Source organism: Halictus rubicundus, chromosome 3, assembly GCF_050948215.1.
Source record: "Halictus rubicundus isolate RS-2024b chromosome 3, iyHalRubi1_principal, whole genome shotgun sequence".
Taxonomy (NCBI): Eukaryota; Metazoa; Arthropoda; class Insecta; order Hymenoptera; family Halictidae; genus Halictus; species Halictus rubicundus.
Window position 1 is genome coordinate 3,990,697 of NC_135151.1, and position 23,719 is coordinate 4,014,415.

The following is a 23,719-nucleotide window of genomic DNA, read 5'->3' on the forward strand; positions in this document are numbered from 1 at the left end:
TAATTAAGATGACAGTAATAAGTGTACACAGTGAGAAAGATAAAAGATGTTTTAATGGTGTCTAAAATTATATTCGCAATGTTTACAGTGTGCATTCGACGATCCAAGCATCTCTATACACTTACATATACTTATATAAGTATATTATATACTGTATATACTAAATATACTTATACGAATCGTTGCAGAGTTCGAATTGGCTCTGGACCGGTATGCCAGTCAGGAATGCAAAAGTTGTAGTGCAGTTGCAGTTGGGATTTTGTCAAGGCATTCGTTGTGCTCTTCTGATGCCATTGTCTCGTTTCGTCATCGAAAGGCTGCTGCACGTTAATTGTCTAACTTCTTACAAACTAAAAGATTTTTCATACTTTCTATGCTGAATTTTTTTTAAAGTTGTAAGTAATATTTTCACAGCTTTCCCATACGATACCACGTTTTCTTCTTGGCGTTCTTATTTTACCCCTTGTTACCCCTATAAAAAAATTAGCAAATTGCAATTTGGGCACCTTGAAGATTTTTTGAGCACCCACAGACCTAAATTATGACCCACAGATATCACGAAAAAATTTAGTGACTGCTAAGGTAACAAAAAATGTGAAGATAGTTGGTCTTAGTTCATCGCCTGGAAAATCCTTTCAGCACCCACACATCTAAATTATGATGTATAGAGGCTACAGAAAAAAAAATCGAGGAGCCGCCGAGGTAATAGAAGAATCGGAGAACGGTTAGGGGTTCCCATAGACGCTGATTCTTTATCAGCCGGTTGGGATCTCGAATCGCGAGCAGAGGCTCGCGAAAAGCTTTCGCAGGTCACGTGTAGACGCGGGTCGGTCAGAGGATTCCGTTAGTGATCGATAACAGTCATCGGGCCGACATGAATCCCGAGTTCTAATGTAAACGGACAATATCAAGGGTAGCAAGGCTGAGGGACGGAAGTGGGTCGTGCGAATATCGACGGCCCTAATCGGCAGGGTTGGCTCCTCGGGAGCGATAACGAGCCATTACCGCACGGCACACGGCTAGTGCAATCATTCCGCTCGAACTGACACTACGAACTCCTATCAATCGCTCGGCGTACGCCGATAACGTGTCGAACGGTCTTAAAAATTTCAAGAGCGAGAGGAGCTCGCTGGGAAACTCGATTCTAAGGTCTGCTTGTTTTATCGGCTTGACCCGAATACGCGGGAATATTTGATTGCGCCAAGAGCCGTCATCTATTCTTAGTTTTATGTTTTGCCGAAAAGCTACGCTTGGAAAAGCTCATTTGTTCGGTGGGTGTCACGCTGCACCGCTTTTTCGTACTTCTCGTTTTCACAGCTATAATTTATTCCGTACTCGGTTCACGTGTTGCTCGCTAATTAATGCAAACGGGTACGCACGTGCTCCATTAACTCTCGGAAGCTAGAGCTTTTTAGTTATCCATAGACGCAGCTTTGTCTACCAATTTGTTTCGGCACATTTTGGCAAGTGCAGTCTCGTAGATTTATAAAATCCACAGTCTACTGAAAACACTGCAAGCATTCTCCTCTCTCAAGACACATGGCGACAGACGCTGCGCGCTGGTCGAAATTAGACTCCCTTTGCTCCGACATGCATCCACCGATGAAATTAATACCGGCGTTGCTCGAGCCAGATGATGTGGGTCTCGGCCGAGAATTTTCCCAGCAGAAGGAAAAGTTCAAGTTCGAAGCGCTTTAGCGTGGACGCATCGCGTGCCACGTGAACTTGACTGGTGTCGAAGCCACCGCCACTCGATGCGCGTCTCGCTCGTTATGCTTATGCAATTTAACGAACGGAGCCTCTCTCGAACGGCCTTCTGGACAACGAACACAGAGAACAGGGACACAGCCTCGCTCTCCGAGACCCCGTTTCTATTTTTCCGCAAGCATCTTTCCTCTTCCCGTGCGTTCCGAGTCTAGGAGAGTCTCTACGAGAGGCTCGATCCCAGCGATCGCGGCGAACGTAACCGGTTTCATGGTCGCGGACCGAGACCAAAGCGACCACCGCTCTCGAGGAAACAGTCCTGCAAAACGAGACACAAAACCACGATCCATTCCGGGCCGGTAACCTTCGACCTCCTCGGACACGTTCGCGAAAGCTTCGAGTCCGATCGAGCGCAAAAATCGGATCGGTGAATTCGGGGATCGGAATAATGCACGGCTTGTACACAAAATTCTCTCCCATTTGTATGCTTCGTTCAAGAGAGTATCTGTTCTTGTGGAATTGTTGGTTGGATCAGTTGCAAAACAGTAGAAATACCGTTGCATTATCTCCAGCTCGTTGAAAGGATTAACGAGAGATATTAAAGCTTACGTATCTTGGAATTAGCGCAGACTATTATAGTAGTAGAACTATAAACTACCATATTTCTTTCTTTTTCAAGACAGTAACGCCGGTAATGTAACAAATATTAAGGACCGGTTCAAATTTGATTTCCTCCGCCTATCTTGGTTTTATTTCGTTCGCGAAAAAGTTGCGTTAGACGTAGAACTTTCTTTGAACGGTTTGTTGAAATAATCGAGCAATTTTTCGATGGGTATCCAGACTGTTAACGTTTCACGACTGGCTCTTAATTATGACGAGAAAGTCTCATTTAAATGCGGAAGCGTGGAACTGTTGTAGCGAAACGGTAACGAGATTGCCCGAAGAAGGAAGAACGTTTAGCGAGCGTCTCGTGGAATGTCTGTAAGAAAATGTTCAACACAGAAGATCCGATAAGAGTTTTACCCCTTGCCTCGTAATAACGAGTCAAACTTTTAAGATTTCGAACAGAATCTACTCGATACGAATTCGATGTTCTTTTTTCGTTCCAGTTGCGCGTTCGTGGCAACTAGGAATCCTCCTCGGACACGTCCTGCGTTCTTGTTCGAATAAATGAATATATTCGTGAAACAGAAGTTGCTACGTGGACGTTGAATAAAAACGTCGGAGATCAATCAGAATTCCACGACACGCGGATACCGTAAATGTTCCACGTTCGCCGTTCCACAGAAACGGTGCCAAGTGAAAAAGAAACGATAGGCTGGCGGCAACTCCTTCATTCCTGAGGAGCTTTCAATTTGCATCTTATTCACCGTGCACGGAGCGAAGCGCAATCGTCGCCAAGTTAGGCGCTTGCACGGGGGAGACATAAACGCTCGAGATAATCAACGTGTTGCTCGCGATATGACTACGCCATAACAAATAAGAGCGGAGCCTGGTGTCTCAAAATTATGATATAGCCGACGATTTATGAATCTGGACAAATAATTCCGTCCCCCATTTCTGGGTGACGTGGCACTCGAGTTGTTAAGGGCTCTCTCGTGTCTAAAACAATGTAAATTCATATTTGAGCGATTTCAGATTGTGGAGCGAGCGAAATACAAATGAGAAATTAAATTGCTTCCCAACAACGCCCTCAAGAAACAATGTCCGAGCCACCGAATTCGGCGACTCAATTTCTACGCATAAATAATGCGACACCCCTCTGCGTGTTCCGCGATATCAATCGACTTAATCTTCGTGGCCTGGCCCCGTCGCACGTTCAGATTTTAATCTCGATTTTAACGTGCTCGATATTTCGCCGTTAACCTGTTGACCGGGATAGTTTTCAGTTACGAGCTCTCGCGAAAGCGTTAAATTACAGTACAAATTGGAAGCAGAGAGGCACAAGAATTATCCATCATATAATAAATAAAAAATCTAGAATCTTGCCAGTTGTTTCGAGCGAACGCGAACGTCTCACTTGCCTTCCTTGATTAAACGGGTTAAACGCGCCGACGTTTGACCCTGTAAATTACTTCTTTCCCTTCCACGTCGGTAAAGAAGCTTTTAGTCCCCCCCCCCCCGTCCCATCCATAACAGCAAGCACTCTTTCAACCCCATAAATTACTTTCCTACCATTCTACGTCGGCAAAGAAACCCTTATTTTCCATTTCGGAGCGTATCATTCTCATTACTCCAAATCTATTAATCCCTTCCATGTATAACCGTATATCTCAAATTCGAATGAAATGTATATAAAACGCTACACTTACGACTTACGCTACATTCGAATAGCAGATGCTCGAGTCCAAAGTTGAGCATAGAACATGATTAAATACAAGAGAGATTGTGCAAGGTGGTTTTCTCGTTCTTTTACGCGGATAAAGGAGCTTTCGTTTGACAATAATACGGTTGTAAAGACGGATAAAGGGTACTCACATTTTGTCCAGGCTCCCAACGTGGTCCACGTGGCCTTGGTAATGGTCGAGGAAGCACGAGGGGTGGCGGTGTTATCCCCCACGGTGTCTTCGAACTCTGAAGAGCGTCTCAGATGCGCTCGCCCCTCTCGGACAATCGTACGCGAGAGCAGTGGCTCGTGGGGAAAACCGCGAGCCGACTATGCGTATCTATGTAGGTGTGCGTGTGCGCGCAGTTGAACACGAAAATTCTCACCGGTAACTTTCGCGTGTCTCCCTTTGACAGAGAAAATAACGGAGCGCACAGTCGCTCGCTCTCGAGTGTCCACTCAGTGCATTCCTCCCGGGAAACTGGTCTTGCCACCGCACATTATCGCGGCACGTCACGGATACCCGACGCGAACGGGGCCGAACGAAGCGTAATATCGCTTCGAGGAGCCCGCGCGAGGCTCCTTTTGTACATTCGCACGACGACCAACTGCAACCCGCGACTCCAAACCGTGTCAGCTTATCGCCGTGCACGTACTGACAATTCATATCGGCCGGACCACCAACCGTCGCCGCGAGAAACAACACGGACGCCATCTGTCGGCGCCATTCTATTCCGTGGACGCGGAACATTTCGCAGAGGCGAAACTCCCGCGCTTTTCGCGCACCAGTCTCGGCGCGCATGCTCCTGCGACTAGTACATTGTATACTGGATACTCCAAAAAGGGCGCGTAAAAGATTCAAGTGACGATTTAAGATCAAACTTATGCGTAAAAATATTATGATTTCGGACTCGTTTTTTAGTTATTCACGATCAAAGTCGACCGATAGTGGCACGCAAACGATGCGTTTAGTTTTGTCCTGCGCACAGAATACTATTTGCGGATTAGGAAGATCTTTAGTCGTGAATCATTTGGAAACGAAGCTGAAATCGCAATTTTTTCATTCTTAATTTTCGTCTTATATTGTCCTGAAGAAACGACTTTGATCTATCGAGAAAAACTTGGAATACCCTGTACAACTTTAGAACTCCGTACTGCGTACATCGAATGCGCATGCGCGCACGAGTGTGTCCACCATAAATATGTATGCCTTCGGACAATACTTAAATTACCAAAATCAATTTTAGATTCATTTCATGAATATTCAGTTATATACAGTCACACATAGTTGTATTGAATTAATGAATATTTATTTAATATTGTACTTGTATCGTAGTACCTTCCAAATTTTGCCGCGCTTTCCAACGTTTCCAATTTCTCCCGTGTAGCCTCTTCTTCCTTCTTCTTACCGATGCGGCAACGTTGCGTGTACGTATAGAATCACATTTATCCAATTTAGAGAAACGAACATAAAAAATTTCGACATAGGCTTCGCATCTAGTGTGGTACTCCGCGCCTTTAAACCCTGCCCAACAGCGGCAACGAAAAGTCCCTAGACGGCGGGCTCCTCGATTTTCGAATGTCATCCTGCGATTATGACTGCGGTTAATGAAGCATAATTACGGTTAATTCGATTCGGCAAACAAACACGCGAAGAATGAATTCGCAGATTGTCGTAACAGAGAGTTGAACTTGTCCCTTAACCATGAACACCAACAATTCGTTACCACATTCATTTATTAGGTATACATTCTCGTGCTTTGTTTCGTATATTCTTATCCCAGTATTTCTTGTAGTTCTTACCTTGCGTCACACTTTGCTCAATTTCTTGAGAAAAATGCCATTAGTACTAGAACACAATAATGTTGTATCGACAAACTTCAAAGGACATATTTAGGATCCGATCAGTGAGATATCAATTTTCCTCTTATACTGGTATTGATAAAGTGATTCATAAAGAAATGATTTGTAACATAAGAACGACTCTAATGTTATAAATCGTATATAAAAAAAGGAACCAATAATGCGATGAACTTTAGAGATGAGGAAATCTGTCGTCAGAAGTAGATCTCGACGCCAATCGACATTTGAACTGGTGGGGAATCGCGAGGCGCCTAGGGAGAGTCGGATGCGGCAGTAGCTCCACCAGCGGTAGCAGCACCACTATCGTTTCATCGGCAGCTCCGTCATCGGTAGCCAGCGAGAGCGAGAGAACGAGGTCTTCCGTTCCGGCATAATAGTCGTGCGAGTTAGCAGTCGCGTGGCCCCGTGTGCTCGATCGTTTTCGTTCGGATTCCGTGTGCTCGACGACACAGAGTCGAGAGAAGACAGGAAGGAGGAAGGGACTGGTGGTTTCGCGGCTAGTTTCGCGTACGTTCGGTTGGTTCAGTGATTGTGTGGTTCGCTTCCTCGATCCGGCGACATGAATGAAGAATACGACGCGATCGTGCTGGGCACGGGGCTCAAGGAGTGCATACTCTCCGGTATGCTGTCGGTCAGCGGGAAAAAGGTGCTCCACGTCGACCGCAACAAGTACTACGGCGGCGAGTCCGCCTCCATTACACCGCTGGAAGATTTGTTCGCGTAAGTGTCGCCGAAATCGCCGCGCGACGCGTCGCGGCCGCCGACGAATCGTGTCGTCTCGCGTCACGATCGCATTTAAGGCCGAATCGCAACCGGCGTGCCAGCCCGCTGATTATCCTCGTCCTCGTACGATGCGATGGCTCGTCTTAAATATTGATTTTTTTTTCCGACTCGGCCGCCTTTTCTCTCTCGCGGGGGACACAGGATTGCGCGTCGCTCGCCTGCGGCCGAGTTTCTCCGTCGAGCGTGTCCGTGAGACGAACCGTGACGTATACCGTCACCCGCGATAATGCGTCGTTGCTGTGCGGCTGCATCCCATTCCATCCCATCCCATCCCTTTCTCCAAACGATTCCACAAGGTTGGCTAGAATGCCACTCGATACGAACCCGGGGGGAGGGGCCCGCCCCGCGAACCGCGAGCCATTCCACGTCGAATTCCAATTTTCGCCACGCCGATTTTTTTCTTCCGAACCCCGCGGACCTCCCGCGTCTCGAGAGCTCGAATTCCGCATAATACTAGCCACCTAGCTTACAACGTTCGCTGGATATTGATTGTCAATCCCCGAAATCCCAGTGGACCTGCCACCACCCTTTGACCGAGACGCCTTTGCCTATTTCGAAGCTGAAACAATTCTATCTATGCATATGCAACTGTTCATTGCCAATGATACTTTTTCTACTCACGGATCTGATTGAAAGTATTTCAGTCAATACTTTGAAGGTTCGAATTTTAGGGCGCTCTCAGGAACTTAGAAAAGAAAGTTCTAATGTTCCTGAAGGAATTTTACACGATTGTTTATTGCCTCTTAGAACATAGATCTCGCGGAACACGGTGACGGTTTTATTTTCCTGGAACAACCGTTGTTAAACTACAATTAAGATCGGCAAAGAAACGGCTCGCGCCCGATCGAACGTAGCAAAATCGGCGGCTTACCGTTCTCCTTTGCACAGCGAAAAGAACGCCGCATTGTTTTCTCTTTGAAAACACTTTTTCTATGCTCGACGCTGACTCTGTCCTCCCATTTCAGCAATGTTCTCCCCCTTTCTCTCTCTCTCTCTTTCTCTCTGTCTCTCTGCAATGGAATACTAATTCATCAGACCGTTCAATGCTCAAATCGTCGGCAAACAAAATTATTGGTTCGCCGCCTCCCATCGACGCGGACAAGAACGCTTTTCTTTTTTGATCGCCGGCGAGTTTTATTGTCGTATGCGTCAAACTATGACGTATAGCGGGACTTACAATCGTGCTTGTTCACGCTTGAAGAGCTACGAAGAGAAAATATTAAGTAACAGAGTGGCCGGCTCACCGTTACTTGTACGCCATCCTCGATCCATAGAATTGAACATATGTTCGCCTATCTATGTAGATTCGGGATTAGGGAAAATGTTCTTCGCTGCTGTCGCTATCTGTTGAACGAGCATTTTATAAGCTTTCGCTGTTTCAAAATTTCTGAGAATATAATTCGCACTAGTCTTATGTAGATCATTCCGTAGGTTGAAAAAAATTCGAAAGGTTGTCTTCTCTGGTCGAGAGAAGAAGGGAAGACAGGTTAATTAGCAGATGATTGAGATAAAGAGAGCGCTGTTAAACCCGGCCGACATTTGATAAAGATAAAGGGGAAAGAAAGAAGGACAATGAAATATTCCGTTCCCCGCGGAATTTAGCGAAACGAAAAAATTAATGCGATAACGCATCCGCGTGATTACGCTTCTGGCTCATCGGAAAGAGAGAGATAATCATCGAGTGTCCGGTTGTGCTCAATAAATTGTAACACGCGTCTATACTAATCCACCCGTTGTAACCAATGCCTCGACTGCGTTGCACTCGCCGTATAATACGATGCAACGACCGTTTGAAAACAACGTGAAAGTAAAGGGAAAACTCGGATACGTACTGGAACGATGAATAATCAAATTAGTACAATTACTCGGCGAAATGCAGCTTTTTCTTCACGCTGCCGCGGGCGAAGATGCGCGTTCATGTTCCTGTAAATATTTAACGGAATATTTTTATTCGATTAAATGGTTCGGTCGATGGAAATCGATGAGAATCTCTCTCTCTCTCTCTCTCTCTCTCTCTCTCCGTCTCGCGCGATGTACATAAATATGTAACAGACTGAAACCCGGCATACGCTCGCGTTTCGAGTTGCTAACAAATCCATGTCCAGACCAGTCCACTTTCTGATAAAAATTTTTGCGATAGGATTACGTCGTTATGCCTTCGGTGTTGACACGATAGGGGAATCTTGCGATGAAGCAGCGGTTCTCAACTGCCTCATCAAATTTAATTCAGAAAAGTTATTTTAAAGAGTTTATAGAATCTTTTTACAGTCAATACATAATAGTTATATTTAAAGTAAAAAGAACATCTGAGAAAATTGATGTCCTATTGGCTTTAAAAATTATCGAGACGCGTTAAATGTTTATAATGCAATACAAAAAATATAACTTTATGTAGGAAAGTGTGTAGAAGCGTGTTACGCAAACAAAAATTCCATAGCTTTTACAGTTGGAACAGAAAAAATTCTCAGACGAGAAAAAAAATTCGAAAAATGATATCTCCAAATTCGTCGACTTTTCCGTGAGAAAGGAGTTTCTCAAAAATTGCGTGGCTGTGTATTATTATCGCAGAGATGAAATATTGCATAAATGCATGGAGATTGAACGTTTCTCGAAAGGTCAGGTGTTAGAGCGACAGATTGGCATATTATAAGTGATGGTGCATAAATTGCATAGACGGGAACGACAGCCGGAAACTGTTATCGTTAATTTTCGTTTGTTGTGTTATCTAGGAAATTCAAGGCTCCTTCGCCGGATGAGAGTTACGGCCGTGGCCGCGACTGGAACGTTGATTTAATTCCCAAGTTCCTGATGGCGAACGGGTTGCTGGTGAAGCTACTGATACATACGGGTGTGACACGTTATCTGGAGTTCAAATGCGTCGAGGGATCGTACGTCTACAAGTCCGGGAAGATCTCGAAGGTGCCGATCGACCAGCAGGAAGCGTTGTCCAGCGACCTGATGGGCCTCTTCGAGAAGAGGCGGTTCCGCAGCTTCCTGATGTGGGTGCAGAACATGCAGGAGGACAAGCCTGACAGTTGGAACGGCTTCGACCCGTTCAGCAATAACATGAGCGCGCTGTACAGCATGTTCAACCTCGACAAAAATACTCAGGACTTCACTGGTCACGCGCTAGCACTTTATAGGTACACAACCGGTCGTCGGAATCGTCTTCCATCGTGATCTAACTCGAGCGACATCAAAACAATCGGTCAAGCATTTTTCGATCCCCGAGTGGGCCTTCAAAATTAATCCTCCTTTGTAACATCCAGAGCGTAACGAGATGATACAAGTTTATGAAGATCCTCGAATTTATTATTTCGTAATGTTAGACGGTATAATCGAAAACATGCGGCCGCGGCAGCCCCAGCAGTCCATTTGGCGGTTTAAAGTGCCTTTTGTTGCTTCAGTTAGTCGTGGTTAGACGGCGGATTTTATGCATTTATGGCAAAGATGGGTAGCTGCAATTTCAAACAAAAAAAGGGTAAAAGAATTTCGGAGTATCGATAGATTTCTTACAGCTTAATAAAACTGTTAAACAAAGAAAGAAATTCCTATTTGGTTCCTATGTCTCGTAATTAATGCAAACGATTTTTATTTTACATAAAGATCCGCAGTCTAGTCGTGGGAGATGATGCACTCTAATGTCTTCGTTTCATTTTGCTAATGGGATGTCTGGCGGTTTCAGGGACGACGAATATATAGGCCAACGTGCAATTACTACTATAAGAAGAATTAAATTGTACAGCGATAGTTTAGCGCGTTATGGAAAATCACCGTATCTGTACCCCATGTACGGTCTGGGCGAGCTTCCTCAAGGTTTCGCCCGACTTAGCGCCATTTACGGTGGAACGTACATGCTGGACAAGCCGATCGACGAAATCGTTGTCAAAGACGGAAAGGTGAGCGTCCACGGGACGATGTTTACATGCCGACCACAACGTGTACAGCGAAATTGACCGTTGATTATCGATTTTTCTTTTGTAGGTCGTCGGTGTACGTTCCGGAGACGAGGTAGCTCAGTGCAAACAGGTCTTTTGTGATCCTACGTACGTACCTGATCGCGTGAAGAAAGTGGGTCAGGTCATAAGATGCATTTGCCTCTTAGATCACCCCATACCGAACACAGGAGACGCTCTGTCGACGCAAATCATTATTCCTCAGAAACAAGTACGTGAATTTTCTATTTCTATGTTGGCTAATTTTCTATTTACCAAAAACAATGTCCACTCCCATTAATTTTTTTTAACCCCTTGCACTGCGATTTATTTTACGATTACAATGAGTAGAACTTCTTTTACGTTTATAAAGTAATTGAAAAAAAAACAAAATTTATATATATTGTATACAATACACAGAGTAGATTAAAATTTTATGTCGCAAATTTTGGTAGCAAATTTTGTTCGAGGTCACGAGGATGACTCGATATTATAGTACAAGGGGTTATATGCAAACCGGCAGTGTAGTAGGACTCAACAGGACATTACAAAACATTTGTTTGCCCCGCAGGTCAATCGTAATTCGGACATCTACGTGTCCCTAGTGTCGCACACTCATCAAGTAGCTGCGAAAGGGTGGTTCATAGCCATGGTGTCGACCACGGTCGAGACGAAGAATCCGGAGGCCGAGATCAAGCCGGGCCTGGACTTGCTCGGACCTATCAGGCAAAAGTTCATATCAGTATCCGACTACATGGAGCCGACCGACGACGGTTTGAACAGTCAGATTTTCATATCGACAAGCTACGACGCGACAACGCACTTCGAGACGACCTGTTTAGACGTCCTCGACATATTCAAGCGGGCCACCGGCGAGGAGTTCGACTTCAAAAAAGTGAAACAAGACCTAGGCGACGAGGACCAGTAACCGTGCGACAGCTAACCGCTGCTGGTCATTACTCGAAAACTAGTTCAACCTGAATTTAATGAAAGAAAAAAAAATGAAACGAAACAAGAGTGAGCAACGTAATTTAATGCGTAATCGACCGATCGCGTCGGTGTTTAATCGAGTCTTGAGGCAGATACGATCTGCCGACAGGACTCACGCCTAATAATTCTAGATTCTCTTTCGCGGAGAAACTACTACCAAGGGCAGAACGGAATATTTCGAACATTACTTTTACCTTTTTAAGTTTGTCTAAATATCATTCTACATGCTATCCCTACATTACACCGTTTTCTTTTTCTCCCTCTTTTTTTTTTCTTCTATCTCGAATACACGCAGATACGACATATTCCGAAAAAAGGGTTGATAATGGAACTTGTACCGTTTGTGATTTGAGTATTTTTCGATACATTCTGAAAGGGGAACGAAATAAATGTTACGGGACGACTCGTGTGTTCTCCATGCATTTACCAACCACCAGTGCGTTTCGTAGAGTAAACGTAACACCGACGATTGCCACCACATCACGGATATACACGATATATCGCGTTTCGACTGTCGATCGAAAGAGCATAGATAAAACTGTTCATCGAAATTGTTGTAAAACGTTACGGTACAAGAGACGAATTATTAACTAACAAAACCGGTAAAATCTGCACGCAGACGTCGAGGTAGCGCGTTTAGTCGTAGAAAAACTATATCATACTCCTGCACATTTAGTTCCGGTATCGTTTCAGACTCAAGACACACGCATTTCACAGGAATGCAAACCGAAAGAACACACAAGCATAAGCCGAATCTCTCGCGAAGAACAGTTTGCCTGTAACTGGGGATAATTACAGGAGAGAATCTATATTGAAATATTAGGAGGGAAGAAATGATCGAAAGAGCGGCCAAGCATATAAATATATAAATTAAATAGATATATATGTATATTCTTTCTCGTTCTCAGATATTAGAAGAATGGGAGTATAGAGAAGGTGGAGTCGTTGAAACGTTGTTATTTTATGTGAGCTTGAGGGCCAGATTATTCCCTTGTCCAGTATTTATGATCATTATCGACAAACCAGGAACATCACCCAAACGCCAATCGCTGATATCGATGAAACTTTGCACATTCAAAAATATATCCAGGTTTAAAGGGTGAAATTATCTCTGAAACTCAATACCTGGACTTTTATAAAGAATAATATGGTGAAAGAGAAATTTGTGAAAAATCGCAGACGGCGCCACAATAGTAAATAATTTTTTAACTAATATTTATTAGTTAAATTAATTTAATTAAGTTATATTAAGGGCTAATGATATAAGTAGTGGGACTGCTTAGGATATTTTTCCAAATTTGCGAAATATTGTTGGCCGCGAAATAAATATACAAAATTTTATTAACACTAGGTTCATGAATTTGCAATTATTGAGATTGTAAAGATGCATCCAAGAGGAATTATTTAACAAATTTATTTCTTTAGGTATGTATAATAAAAATGTGGATAGACAGGTTTTTGTTATGTTTATAAAGTAAATAGTCACTTTTAATTCCCGGTAAACCGAGTGTTAAAATCGGTGATTAACGTTTGGCTGATGCTCCTCGTGAGAGGAGGCGGATCGATAGAGGACAACTATACACGGACATGCATATTGTTTTTAGGACCGCTATATGCGTGTGCATTAAATGTATGCGTGGATGTTTTGTTACCGAGTAATTGGCTGTTCCTCAGAACTTTTAATTCGCTTGCATTCTTGCTTGGAAAAACTATAAGCGCACCGCGGATTCGTGTCACATGCGAATCCATTGGAGGTACGGCCACGTGTCCCGCCTTTATCTTACCTAAAGCGTTACTCACGTAACTGTAATGTGACGGTCGTCAGAAAAAAAAAATAAACGGTATTGTATTAATTTCAATGGTTTGTATTCCTATCGAAGAGGACACACTCAGTCGTCCGCAAGTTTCAGTACATAAATATTATTATCCCGGCATCCAATAATCGCCGTGCCATCGTCAACAACGGGCGACGAAAACACCTCACCGGGAAGCCTCTCGGTTCTTGTCAGTCTTTTTGTTATAAAATTATAAATGTACAAAGTGCCGTCAGTGCACGCCACAAACAAAATGTTGCCCTCGCACCAGGGAGTAGCAAAAATTGATGCCTCCAGATGCAATACATATTTCACAGTGGGCTCGGTCTCGGACTTTGCGTTTGGTGACTCCAAACAGTACACATTTTTGTTCTGACTAGCCAGAATTATAGTCTCGTGTCCGGTGAATGCATCATCGTGCTTCACTATGTACGAGAACACATTGCCGTTTATTTTGTGCTGCCACATCTAGCAGTGTTGCGAAAGAAAATTAAATTGGAGCATTTTCGTTTTACAAGGCAAGATCTCCAGTTTGTAAATTCTGAAAATTATGAAAATTTGTCCCCAAAGTTCCATAATTTTTTTTTCAAATTTCTAAGCTGGCGGTCTTGTCTTGTTAATGATCTTTTAACACAGTGTTACCTTAGCATTGCCTTTGATGTCGAAACATATCAACGTTCCTGTTACAGAACAAAATAAGGCAAGCCCGGTTTTTAACGTTACTGGCGAGACAAAGATCGGGTCTGTTAATTTGTGTTTCCAAATCACTTCTCCCGATGACTGTTCCAGTGCCACGCAAGAACCGTCTAAAGATCCGAACAGCACGCTATTCGATGGTAAGTGTAAGCAACCCGAAGCACTGATGCTCCCATTTCCAATCTTTTCTTTCCAAATTTCAGATCCATCCTAAATCAATTTCCTTTTAGTCCACTTTCGACGATACAATTTAAAGAAAATTGATTTGCGTACCTTTGCAGAAAGACAGTATATAAAACAGTCGTAAGAACCAACAAATAAATTTTTCCGTTCTTCGCAAAATATTGCTGAACACTTTACAACATCTCCCGTTTGATGTTTCCAAAAAATTTCTCCTGTTTTCAAGTCTAAACAATACACGTTCCCATCGTGGCATCCTGCGGATCGAGGAATTAATAGTTAATTGATAAATTGATTAACACTAAGTTTACGGAGCACTAAAAGTGACGATTTCATATTACTTTATAAAAATAACGAGAATGTGTCTACCTAAATTTTTAGCCATTTTTTTATAATATATACCCAAACTATTATTGAGTTATTCCTTATGGATGCACCTTTATAATCTTAATAATTGTTAATTAAATATATTAGAACGCGTCCGTAAACTTAGTGTGAGTTACAATAACTTACCTACTATACCCCTAAAATTATCCAAAATTAAAACTGATGCTTCAATTCTGTTAGGTAGTTGCACCACAAATGCAGGAAAGCAGGTTTCTTCTTCCAGTAGAATTGTACTTATCAATCCGGAATGTGAACCAACCGTTGCATAGGTCTTTCCACTAAATGAAATATTAGATAATTAACAAATTGAATCTCCATGTCTTGTATCCAGCATCACTGCTTTAAATTATACTTGCTTCGAGTAATGAAAAACAGTTGGCGACGCGTCTATGCACTTGCGTAAATCACACGTCTTTAATATCTCAATTTTCGACACTGCATTGCATTGTGTTTTAGATGTTTCATTTTTAATTGCAATGCTGGTATTTAATTTTCCTCTGCATTTATGCCATTGGTATATGCAAACTTGGCTCTCCACGATCATGGATTCATGATCTTTTGCATCGTTTGATGACTCCTCATTTGCAATTACATTATAAACTAAAGGTATTGTTTGATTGTCGTTAGAAAAATAGTGAAACAAATTGTCTGGTGAATTATTGGGACTGCACAGTAGAATTCCCTTTATATAGTTGAGACATTCATCAATGGTAGCATCGTTTAGAAGCATGCCAATTAATTCAGGAAACTCCCTGTTCACTTCTTTGGACATTGCATTCGATATTTGCAACGCCGCTATAGACTCGCCACCTAACTTTACAAATCCACTGTTTCCACACTTTAACCTGTTCTCCCAAATGGACTTAAAAATTTGTTCGACGTTTTGAATATCTACATTAGCAGCTGTATTAGCTGCCTGTTCTTCTATATACCTCTTTAAAAAATTTTTAGAGATTTTTCCGCTCGCGATGAACTCGAAATGATCCATGAAAAAAATTCTATCTGGTCTGTACAAGGGTTGTAATTTTTTTAAGCGTTCCATCATTACGACATTCGTGTTGCTATAATTTGCCATTTTTTCCTTGGTAGATACACATAGATATAACTTATGATAGTTCTCATCCCATAATGTATAGCAATTTTTAACGAAATCCATTTGCAGTGCAAATTTTTCAAGGTCTGCTAGATTGATCTTATTCCCAAATCGTTTAATGATGCTGTTGTTTCTTCCTTGGTAAAATAATCTACCCTCTCCATCGATCTAGAATAGAATTACTTTTAATCGATAATAATTTAATTATGTTTAATAGTATGCTTACAGAGACAGTATCACCGCTCTCACGAAATACTGGTAGTTCCAAGTCTTGAATATTTTCGTCGTCTATCGCGCAAATTCTGCTATCGCTGCCTATATATGCAAATATATAAAATGAACAACAGTACACGAACATCTTCATTATTACCAAAAAATAATATACACAGTAACTACCTATGTAAAGGGAGCCCGTGCCATTTGTTACTACTTCTCCTTTTTCATTTCTAACTTGCAGCACAGTTTGTGACAGTGCTTGACCCAAGCACTGTGCATCAGTTTGCTCATTTGCAATCGCAACTTCGTTAATACTAGCCCAACAAGATACCTCGGTGATGCCATAAATATTATATATTCTCGTACGATTACAAGGATGTTTCGCTTCAAGAAGTGAATCTAATTTAGGGAAAGGTTCTCCACCTAAAAGAAGAATTCTAAGGGAAGTGTCATCACTCAGAATAGTGGATTTTAATCTTTCAGTTGTCCAGTTGTGCAAAAAGACCGATGGGGTCGTTTGCAGTACAGAAATGTTATTAGAATGAGCCTTTTCCAGGAGTCTGAAAATAAAGAATTTTTTATGGAAATAAAAATTATCATGTAAAAAATATATTATACAAAATGTCGCTAAATCGATAGCGAAGTAGATCGAAATTCTGTGGGTACAGTAAGTAGAAATGGCGAGCACTGATCAGACAGAGAAACAGTTCTCCAATCATCTCTTTTACTCGGAAACAGCTTGTATATATTTATCAATAATATTCACCTATTAGCGTTATTTTTCAGGGCCCTCGAGGCCATGAACAATGTTCCAGCAGACGAAAGAGCGAGAAAAATTTCAATAATGCTCGGGTCGAACGTGAAACTTGTAAATTGAGCAATTTTATCCTGTTTCCGGATGTTCAACCTTGACTTCAAGTCTAGAACATTAGGAATTATGGAAGCATGAGTCACTTTAACAACTTTTGGTTCACCAGTTGAACCAGACGTAGTAATAGCATATGCATAATGGCCTCCTCTGTTGTACGGCTTATCTTCTTTTTGAATATCCTCGAGTTTTGTCAAGTAAATACGTTTATTATGAATTGCAAATTGTTTTACGATATCTCCTCCAGTTATGTCTTTGCAAAATAAGTAGCGTATGCGCAATGTTTCCTTTAACTTTGCGAATTCTGTCGCGTTGGACGGTATATTTACAAAACGGTGATTACTAGTTAAAATCCTACAAGAAATCTAATTGAAGAATGTTTTTCTCGTCGAATTAATTTACTTAGTCGAACCTCTTACCCGAGAATTAGAGAAACCACGCAATATTCAGGAACATCGAAATGTATACCGAAAAATTCGGAGCCGTTTATGCATTGTAAGAAATCCGAGACCATAGTTTTCGCAGCAAGAATTTCTTTATAATTTATGGAAACTGTACTGTCTAAATCATGATATTCTATCGCTACATTTTCAATTTCACTCCAGTTGCAAATATCATGCAACTTTCGTATTGTATTTAATGGCACGTTGCAACCAGGGTTTTCTTGAACAGCATCTGCAATGATTACTCATCAAGTCAAAGGTCAAAGTTGTCACTATATTGTAATTCTAAAGTTTCAATCGATTTATTCACCGTTTGCTTCGTAATTAGCCATTGCCGATTATTATGAGATTCAAGGTTCTTTCGAAAACAAGCTATTCTTTTTCTTTTTCATTTATATTTTTATTGGAAACGAGAACTGTTTCAATGCTTATCATCTACACAACATTTTCTACACTCTACGGCTGCAACGAAGGTTATGTTCGAACATTTTCATTTCATAATCGCAAAGTCATTCGTTATTCGGAATTATATTTTCCAACTTAAATGATAATAGTACTAATGAAGGAAAAATTAAAATTTTTTTATGAATAAGTTCTCAGTTTTGTTCACATGAACAATTATTTATTTTAGAAATGTTATCACGCTTTCCATTTTAGCAAAACAGACATTTAGTACTTGGTACATCGAAATGTATCTCGCGAATTTCTTAATATAGAGAAATGTTCATGAATGAAACTCGAATTTTCGTTATAGTTTAATATGACTATTCAGTGTACAATTTCGTTTAAAACATACATTTGCACGAACGTGTTCGATAAAACGAGAAATTGGAAACTAAATCACAAAGGAAAGAAATCGGACTTATATTCCGAGTAGATGAAACAGATTTCTTGCAGCTCTACGATACTAAACATTTTGCAGATTTATGATGCTAAGTAAATGTAACAATGGTACAGCAAGATTAATTTATATCCGTGTGACGTTTACTATGCATAGTAAGTAATATTATTAAACGTTATACAAAGATTCAATATAAATAAACCATATACACATCGAGACAAATTTTCTGGTATTAAGTAACGACTATTTGGTGTATTAATCAAAAGTTGAATAACCATTAAGAAACTTCTCTTCGAATAATACAATCGGTGCATCGGCTCATAAATTTCTCGAGTATTAAGACGGAATTCTGTAGTAAAACAAAATGTTTAATACTCTCGAATGTTGTTCTACTTTTCTTCACACCATTCGTTCTCTTTGCGCACTTGCTCCTCCTCTGTTGCACTAAAATCATTTTTAATGTTGAACGTTTTTCGAATTTCGTCCGGTGTTTTCCCCTTTATCATGTTGGCAACTGTTTTGCATGTTACATCTAAAAGCCCTTTAATGTCAAGGTAATTAGCTGCCAGAATTAATTCGAATAGAGTTCCTTGGTCGACCTGCAAACAGATTTGCTTTTAAGGGAGCTGGACATACAAAATATACAACATATTTGGTCATCCCATAATTAATGTAAAGCCGATGCATTTACAGGAACCTCTCCATTTGTTTCTTACCATGTTCCTCTTCTCTGTCGTGCTATGAATTCTTACCATAAAATCACACTATAACAGCAGACATCTCTAACTAACAGCTTTATCATTTATATATAGCTTTGGTAGAAGGATAGCCGTTATCAGTAAATTGCAAAGTTATTTTCTTTTATCATAATAATTCCAGGCCACAGAATATATAAACTACTTTCGAAAGAATTAAAAGTTTTAGATGGAAAAACTTGTATTATACCCACTATACTCCATGGTTCCTGTACCAACCAATTACTACCTATTCCAATTGCCGTAAAATTTTTTGACTAGCAAAACATTCAATAGAATAAAGCTTGAGCAAATTTTTTAACTTGTAACAACAAATATTTCTGAAAATTATATAAACCAGATGGCTGAAAGGTGGAATAAGGTCACAGAAAGCTACAATCAACACATAGATGATTAAAAATATACTGTATCACTGAAAAATTGAGAAAGAAACGATATTATTTATGGGATGACCTAATAAATACAGCACTTTGAAGACATTCACCTTTAAAAAGTCTGCGTCCCAAGAACTTATATCGTCTGTGCGTTTTTCTTTGGTTTCCTCATCTTCATGAGGCGGTGGGTCATCCTTGTGATAGCTTGCCCACTGCAACACTTTCTTGAGAATAGCAGAATTGACGTTGGGCAGAGGAACAACTTCTTCCTCTTCTTCGTCCATGCCAAGGTCCTCCAACATGGTCTTTATAGTGACTGAGCATTTTGCAATGTCAACATCAACTTCGAAGACCTCTCCATCTGAGCTTTGTAGTTTGATGTTAGGCATCTAAGACAATATTTCCAATGAATAATCACGAATAAAATAAAATGTCGCGAAATTAACGCGTGAAAAGATTGCAAAAATGTCTTTTGCCTCCATCTAGAAAACAAAATACAGTTCCGTTTGAATTCACTATATATTAGTCAACGTATAAAAGTCCCTATCTGTGTTGTAAATGTAGTTTTATCATAGTTGAGAACTCCAAGTTCTGATATCCGTTATCTGGATTATATATAAACTAAAAGGACTGAGCTTCTTGCGAAGACGAAGTGCTTTTGTGGTTTTCTATACACGATCAATTTCCTCGATTACAGTTGTTGTGGCAACAACTCGTTCAGGTCCCGAACACCAACGAGCAACGAATTTCACATGATTTTCTCACAGACGATCGAGTCGTTCGTTCGAACCGCTGTGTTTGCGAAAATAGATAAGGACCTCATCCGTGCATCACAACATCAATGGCGTACGACATATTTGTGACATGTGCACAAAACATCGACGCTGTTTTCGTGAAGCGAATATAATGCTAAAGCGGGATCCGTGGGGTTCGAGGACGTTAGAAAGATTTCAAATATTCACCGTGATACGTTAGCTGCGAATAATACGATACCGCATCAAATATTTTGCAGTAACTGTGGCGAGCGAGCCCCTGGTACAGTCGTTCCTGCTTCAACTTGAACCGTCCTTTTATTTCACTCTCTCGCTCGGTGTCGATGTAGCTTGATGTAGCTTCTCAGTCCGAGGTATCTGCCGTCCTTCCGTATCCGTCAAATTCTTGATTCTTCCTCTCTCGCTCTTCTATTCGCGTCTCTTTTTCGTAGTTTCTGGATATACGGATGGATCGCAATCGTTTGAACAGCGAGTTAGTTCAATCGCAGCTAGATGTCGCTACCAGACTGCGCACGAAGTGGATACAGGTTCCTCTATTATCGACAGTGTATATTGCCGTTAGCACAGTCGAAGTATAGGCACAGGTCAATCGCACAACGTACTTTTCTGACAATAAATGCATAAAGCACGTACAATTGTGCACGTGCATCATGTCATAGATGCACTTATTGTTAGTCTTAGAAAAAAATATTAAATAGGGTTGAGAAATCGAAAAAGCACGACCTCCAATTTTGACAAAGTTTGCACGATTTTAGGAGGAATTTCTGAGCCAATTTTAGAATGTATTACCGTAGGAATTTCTGAACGTTTGAGAACTTACAATAAAGTTAGAGGATGGTATTTTGTCATAGGCGCACTTAGGCTCAAAAAGAAACGAGAGCACGTGAAAAATCAATAGGGCAAAAAAGTGAATATAATAGTTTTTTTTTTAAATTGCGGCCATGTAAGACCGGCGAAGGACGCGGCGTTCGGCGATTCAGGTAGCTAATTGTAAGCGCACAAACTGATCGACCGTTATTCACCGGTAGGCTTGAAAAAACCAATGTCCTTTATACTGCGAATGGCATTAACCTTTACTGTACACTCGGAGTGCACAACACCCTAACAACAGTTTAGGTAAAATATGTAAACGACATCTCGTGTCCTCCTTCCCGTGTTCTTTTTTTTACTACGTGAACATTTTTATTTTAGGACAGACTAAGAAAGAATATCCAGCAATTTTATGGACTCAAAATAATAAATAGTTCAATAAATAGTTTTGAGGCTCCGCGAATTAAAAAACGGAATTTCAAACAGGAAGAATCGTAAAATATGGCCATATTTTTTCAAATTTTTTAACACTTGAACCGGTGGTAAAATTTGTAAAACAAAGATATTATATAACTGTGGTATAAAATGTGTTGTGTAGGCAGTTTTCGTAAAACTCATCCAAAGTAGCAAACTTTGATGGTCTGTATCTTTTAAACAATTTCGAAGATTACAAAATGATGGCTCAACCCCCTCCCCCTTCTATTTTCACTCGAACTACAACATATTTCAGTTTCGTCAAAATTCGAAACATAGTCCCAAAAAAATGATTTAATTCACATGGAATGATCCCCTTCCTAATTTGGATATTTTCTTAAAAAAGAAAAACAACTACCATTCTCGTTTTTACAATATGGGTGCAATTTACGTATAATATAAGGATGTGTAATGCTGTTTCACTAAGAGGCAAGGACGATTCCTACCCCCATGATGTTGTAGAGGATAGATACCAATAGTTTATCTAAGGAGTTGTGGAGCCCCTAAAAACATCTTTTTTTTTGTGCCATGCACAGCAACGAACTGTCAACGCGCTCTCGAAAGCAATAAGACGTTCAAAGTTATGGCCCCAACGACGTCGGAAAAGATTTTTGGGACGAAGATCATTCTTCGGCCGGCAAATTTCTAACCACTGTTCTTGAATCTGGGCAACCAAACAACTTCAGCATCTTGCCTGTCTTGTGTGGGGCGACCCTAAAACCTATATGGACCTCCGATCGGAGGAGTACCAATTTTAAGCCAAAAATATCAATTATGAGAAGAGGAACTTTTGAAAAGTTCGGAAGCAAATTTCAATTATAAATCCAGAAAAAAATTGACGGTGTTCATTGAATGAACAACTATTCTGAAGTAGATACTTTGCCTTTGGATTGATAAGAGCTGCTGAAGGTGGGCCAAGATAAACGAAGACAGCATCGAAGAACCCTTGGTCCACCACGAGCTATCTGAAGATAGGCCAAGAAACTTTTAAATGACCCTCGACTTACCCTAAGCTAGCTGAAGGTAGACCAAGGTAAGCAGGGGTAGCTCTGGAGGACCCCTGGTTAACCACAAGGAAGGCAAGGGTGGGCCAGGGCAGCTCTGAAGGACTCCTGGTCAACCCTAAAATAGACTATTGCCCTACTGGTCCTGGAATCCATCCGCTTTTGCCGGAATGCCCGGCCTGGCCCGGCCCGGCCCGACTGACTGACTGAGCGCGCTTGCCGAGCTGAGGTGCGCAGTGATGCGCAACTCTCCCCACCCTTACTAATTTCAGTAGATATAATGTTTATAAGCATTCCTTTTGCTAACGATGTCGGTAAGAACTCTCTTGACCATCTAACCACCTTATTTTTTAGTAAAAAAGGGTAATAGTCCTCGAGATACAGAGCAACGTTTGAAGCATGTCAGAGTAAGTTTTATGCGTGATCATTTAAAAGTATTAATTTAAATCGATCGTAAAAATATCTGCAAAAACTAGCCTGCCCAGTGATAAATAATGTTTCCATTACAGATTACCGTTGAGGTTTGCTAATCTTGCGTCACCATCGCGGGAACTACGGAGCTTTCAATGATACCTATACTTGCTAGAAAGCAACAAAATTTATTTGAATCTCGGCCAAAGGGCTCGTTCCTCACATCTCCCACGCTTTCAACGATCGCTGCGCGTAATAACACGGTATTGCACGGTCTTCTCGCACAAAGATCTCCAACGTTTGGCGCGTAATTTTATCAGTAACCGTGGTTTGATTGTCATTAACAGTTGCACAACATCCGCAATCTTCGGGGCACTCTGAAATCAGATCGGAACTAGGACTGAAACTTTTGAAGCTTCTTCAATTTATCGTTATTTCGATCAGCTACGTTCTGATAGTCCTTCGCTGGCTTCGACCTGCCCTCTATTTAAAGGAATATCTTGATAAAAAGATTGTTTGCGCAATCGTGACTCGATCGAGAACCTTACACATCACAGCGTCGATTCGGTGGTAAATTTATGGAAATATATTTCCCACAAACGGCACGGCAATGGCTTCTCAGCGAGACCTTCCGAAGACACGCTAAAAATCCGACTTCGTAACATCCTGTCATGGCGTCTTCCGCCGCGCCGCATTCGTCTCGTTCTTCTCCCTATTCAGAGTCCTACGCTTTTCCGTTCATTGCATTATCCAACTTTTCTGCCCAATCACGACCGGTAGATTAACGTGATTAGTGGTCCAACGGGATCCGAATCAGCTGAAAAAATTGACCCTTGGCAATACATGTTTTTCCCTCGGCGGGAAACTAATGTAATAATTTCTCCTACGAACACAACAACAACTTTTGCCAAAGTATCGGACAGTCATAACGCTTCTCTCATACTTGCAGTCCATAGAGAAATGATACATGACGAAGTTT

The 23,719-nt window shown here is 41.2% G+C and overlaps 4 protein-coding genes across 8 annotated transcripts in view; 1 reads left to right on the forward strand and 3 right to left on the reverse strand.

Moving 5' to 3' along the window:
* Window positions 1-4,709, reverse strand: part of LOC143352409 (phospholipid-transporting ATPase VD) — a 54,972-nt gene extending 50,263 nt beyond the window's left edge. For 3 of the 5 annotated variants that reach the window (XR_013081924.1, XR_013081926.1, XR_013081925.1), the window contains exon 1: window positions 4,183-4,709. The gene's annotated coding sequence lies outside the window, so the exon portion shown is untranslated. The remainder of the gene's footprint in view (window positions 1-4,182) is intronic. The other 2 variants (XM_076784873.1, XM_076784872.1) reach the window with 1 other exon arrangement.
* A 1,388-nt stretch (window positions 4,710-6,097) lies between these two features.
* On the forward strand, window positions 6,098-13,460 carry Gdi (GDP dissociation inhibitor). The gene is made up of 5 exons (XM_076784887.1): window positions 6,098-6,613; window positions 9,406-9,819; window positions 10,362-10,575; window positions 10,661-10,843; window positions 11,183-13,460. Exons 1-5 carry the CDS (start codon window positions 6,453-6,455, stop codon window positions 11,537-11,539), a joined length of 1,329 nt encoding a protein of 442 aa, XP_076641002.1. The 5' UTR covers window positions 6,098-6,452; the 3' UTR covers window positions 11,540-13,460.
* On the reverse strand, window positions 11,848-17,897 carry Aasdh (Aminoadipate-semialdehyde dehydrogenase). Its single transcript, XM_076784889.1, has 10 exons — window positions 17,609-17,897; window positions 17,275-17,530; window positions 16,754-17,209; window positions 16,168-16,547; window positions 15,998-16,086; window positions 15,035-15,939; window positions 14,805-14,956; window positions 14,385-14,548; window positions 14,058-14,321; window positions 11,848-13,883 (listed from the first exon to the last, which is right to left on the reverse strand). Exons 1-10 carry the CDS (start codon window positions 17,628-17,630, stop codon window positions 13,491-13,493), a joined length of 3,081 nt encoding a protein of 1,026 aa, XP_076641004.1. The 5' UTR covers window positions 17,631-17,897; the 3' UTR covers window positions 11,848-13,490.
* A 140-nt stretch (window positions 17,898-18,037) lies between these two features.
* On the reverse strand, window positions 18,038-20,472 carry Skpa (S-phase kinase associated protein 1 SKP1-related A). The gene is made up of 3 exons (XM_076784888.1): window positions 20,231-20,472; window positions 19,379-19,657; window positions 18,038-18,738 (listed from the first exon to the last, which is right to left on the reverse strand). The coding sequence occupies exons 2-3, from the start codon at window positions 19,655-19,657 to the stop codon at window positions 18,529-18,531; spliced, it is 489 nt and encodes a 162-aa protein (XP_076641003.1). The 5' UTR covers window positions 20,231-20,472; the 3' UTR covers window positions 18,038-18,528.
* Between the last annotated feature and the right edge of the window lie 3,247 nt (window positions 20,473-23,719).